Source organism: Penaeus japonicus, unplaced genomic scaffold (assembly GCF_977035675.1).
Source record: "Penaeus japonicus unplaced genomic scaffold, GWHDUDI00000001_assembly GWHDUDI00000040, whole genome shotgun sequence".
Lineage (NCBI taxonomy): Eukaryota > Metazoa > Arthropoda > Malacostraca > Decapoda > Penaeidae > Penaeus > Penaeus japonicus.
In genome coordinates, this window is record NW_028234442.1 from 9561372 (window position 1) to 9563871 (window position 2500).

At 34.0% G+C, this 2500-nt stretch overlaps 1 protein-coding gene across 1 annotated transcript; it reads right to left on the reverse strand.

The window, feature by feature from the left end:
* Nucleotides 1–1716: 1716 nt before the first annotated feature.
* Nucleotides 1717–2304, reverse strand: LOC147466883 (uncharacterized; the record flags this gene model as incomplete). Its single annotated transcript, XM_086533874.1, is given in 1 exon segment — nt 1717–2304. A coding segment is annotated over 1 exon segment (360 nt). The 3' UTR covers nt 1717–1857.
* Nucleotides 2305–2500: the final 196 nt, after the last annotated feature.

The following is a 2500-nucleotide window of genomic DNA, read 5'->3' on the forward strand; positions in this document are numbered from 1 at the left end:
CATATGTATATATATATATATATATATATATATGTATATATATGTATATATATGTATATATATATACATACGTATATATATACATATATATATATATATATATATATATATGTATATATATATATATATTAGATATATATATATATATATATCTATTTTATATATATATATATATATATATAATATAGATATAAATTATATATAATATAGATAGTTATATGTTCATATATATAGGGGCTCGGTAGCCAAGTGGTTAGAGCATCGGACTTAGAATTGACGAAGATCTGAGTTCGAGCGTTCGAATCCCGGCTGGTGAGTTGTTACCTTGGACAACGAACTTTACCTCGATTGCCTAATGGTGTATACACAATATTTGTGATATATACCCCCCACCAAGATACAATTAGGGCCAGTAGGTGGGGTACCCGGCCATAACCCTCTTGAGAGGCCTACTTCCTGCAGTGGAATGATACAGGCTGAAAAAAAAAGTATATATATACATATATATATATATACATATATGTATATATATATATATTTATATACATACATATGTATATATATATATATATATATATAAACATATGTATATATATACATATATATACATATATATACAAATATGTATATATATACATATATGTATATAAATACATATGTATGTATATGAATATATATATATATATATATATACATATATGTATATATATATATCATTATATATATATATATATATATATGTATATTATAATACATATGTATATATATATATATATAATATATTATATATATATAATATATAATGATATATATATATACATATATATATAAATTATATATATTCATATACATGATACCTATATGTATATATGTATATATATATATATATACATAAGTGTAATTATATATATATATATATATATACATATATAATACATTAATAGATATATATATATATATATATAGATTATATATATATATTAATATATATATATATAAATATATATATAATACATAAGTATATATATAATATACCATATGTATTTATATTATATATATATATATAGATTATATATAATATATATGTTTTTTTTAGGTTTTTAATGAACTATTTTCATTTATACTTATTTATTTAGTTAGTTATTTTTTGGTTTTCGTGGTTTTCATTCCCAACGGCTGCCCTCCTCACTGACTCTCGCTTGCACCGCTGCTGGTTTCTGCCGAGACGGTTTCTGGCTCGTCATCCGACTCGCCATCTGACTTGTTATCCGGCTCGTCATTCGACTCGCCATCCGACTCGTCATCCGACAGCTCATCCGGCTCTTCTCCCAAATACGTAAATTCCCACGTCTTATCTGAGTGAAACGCAAGGACGCACCCAAATACAGCACCGAGTCCAAGGACCGGTTCGTCCAAATCACAATTCTTGGGGAAGATGAAATATTCAACATTTGATATTTCATGGCCCCAATACTTCATATCTATATGGGTTCGGTATTTATATGGATAAGTACCTGAAATTGCCACTGCATTATACCCCTCTTCTGATATGTCCTCCAAAGGCAGGTTAAGCTCCGCGATTGACTCCAAGGGGCCGTCTAGCAGTCCCTGGGAACCTGTATCGACTAGGGCTTGGATGTCAAGACCATTAACGTTCACTGTAGTGTAGGGTAAATCTACAGTTAATTGCTCCTGTGTAATCTCGCCGAGAGTCAGTGTAGGATAACGAAGGTTAGTTACGCTAATTACGCAGTTGAATTGACAGAGGAGGTCTATGCCGAAGAGGTTAACCTTATAATCGATGACGTCAAAATTTACTTTGACTAACGTGCCTTTGATTTTTATTTCTACCTCACATTAGTTGTTAGGGTACGCCTCAGGCTGTAGCCCCCAAAGTTTAAGCTGTTTCCTGGTTATAGAGCTCCAATAACACCCTGAGTCCAAGAGGAACAACGTCGGAATGCCGAAACACTCTATGTATACCTCCAAACCGCTGGATTCGTACGTCACTACAATGGGCATCACGCTTTCCTGCTCGTCCTTCGGCTCGTCTCGATCGGACCCCGAGCCGAGTGCTGGCAGAGAGCAATTGCACTGCATGTCTGCTTGAGGATACTGGTCCTTGTTATCTCGCTGTCCGAGCGGCATCGTCCTGCTGGAGTCTTCGAAGTCAGTGACTTCGGTGCTCGATTCCAGATGTGGATGCAAGGCTTCCATGATTCGGGAATCGTGGGAATAGATCGCCTAAGAAATTCCACTCGGCCCTTTGATTCAGGTAATGAGGTTTGTCAGTCATGTTTGCCCGTGTGTATGTGTGTATGTATGTATGCGAGTAAAACATGTATATCGAGATATCATGTGTGTGGGATTGACTATGTGCATATATGTCCGCGCGCGCGCGTGTGTGTGTGTGTGTGAATGTGTGTGTGTGTGTGTGTGAATGTGTGTGTGTGTGTGTGCGAGCATATATGCGTGCATTTGTGTGCGTGTGCGGTGTGTG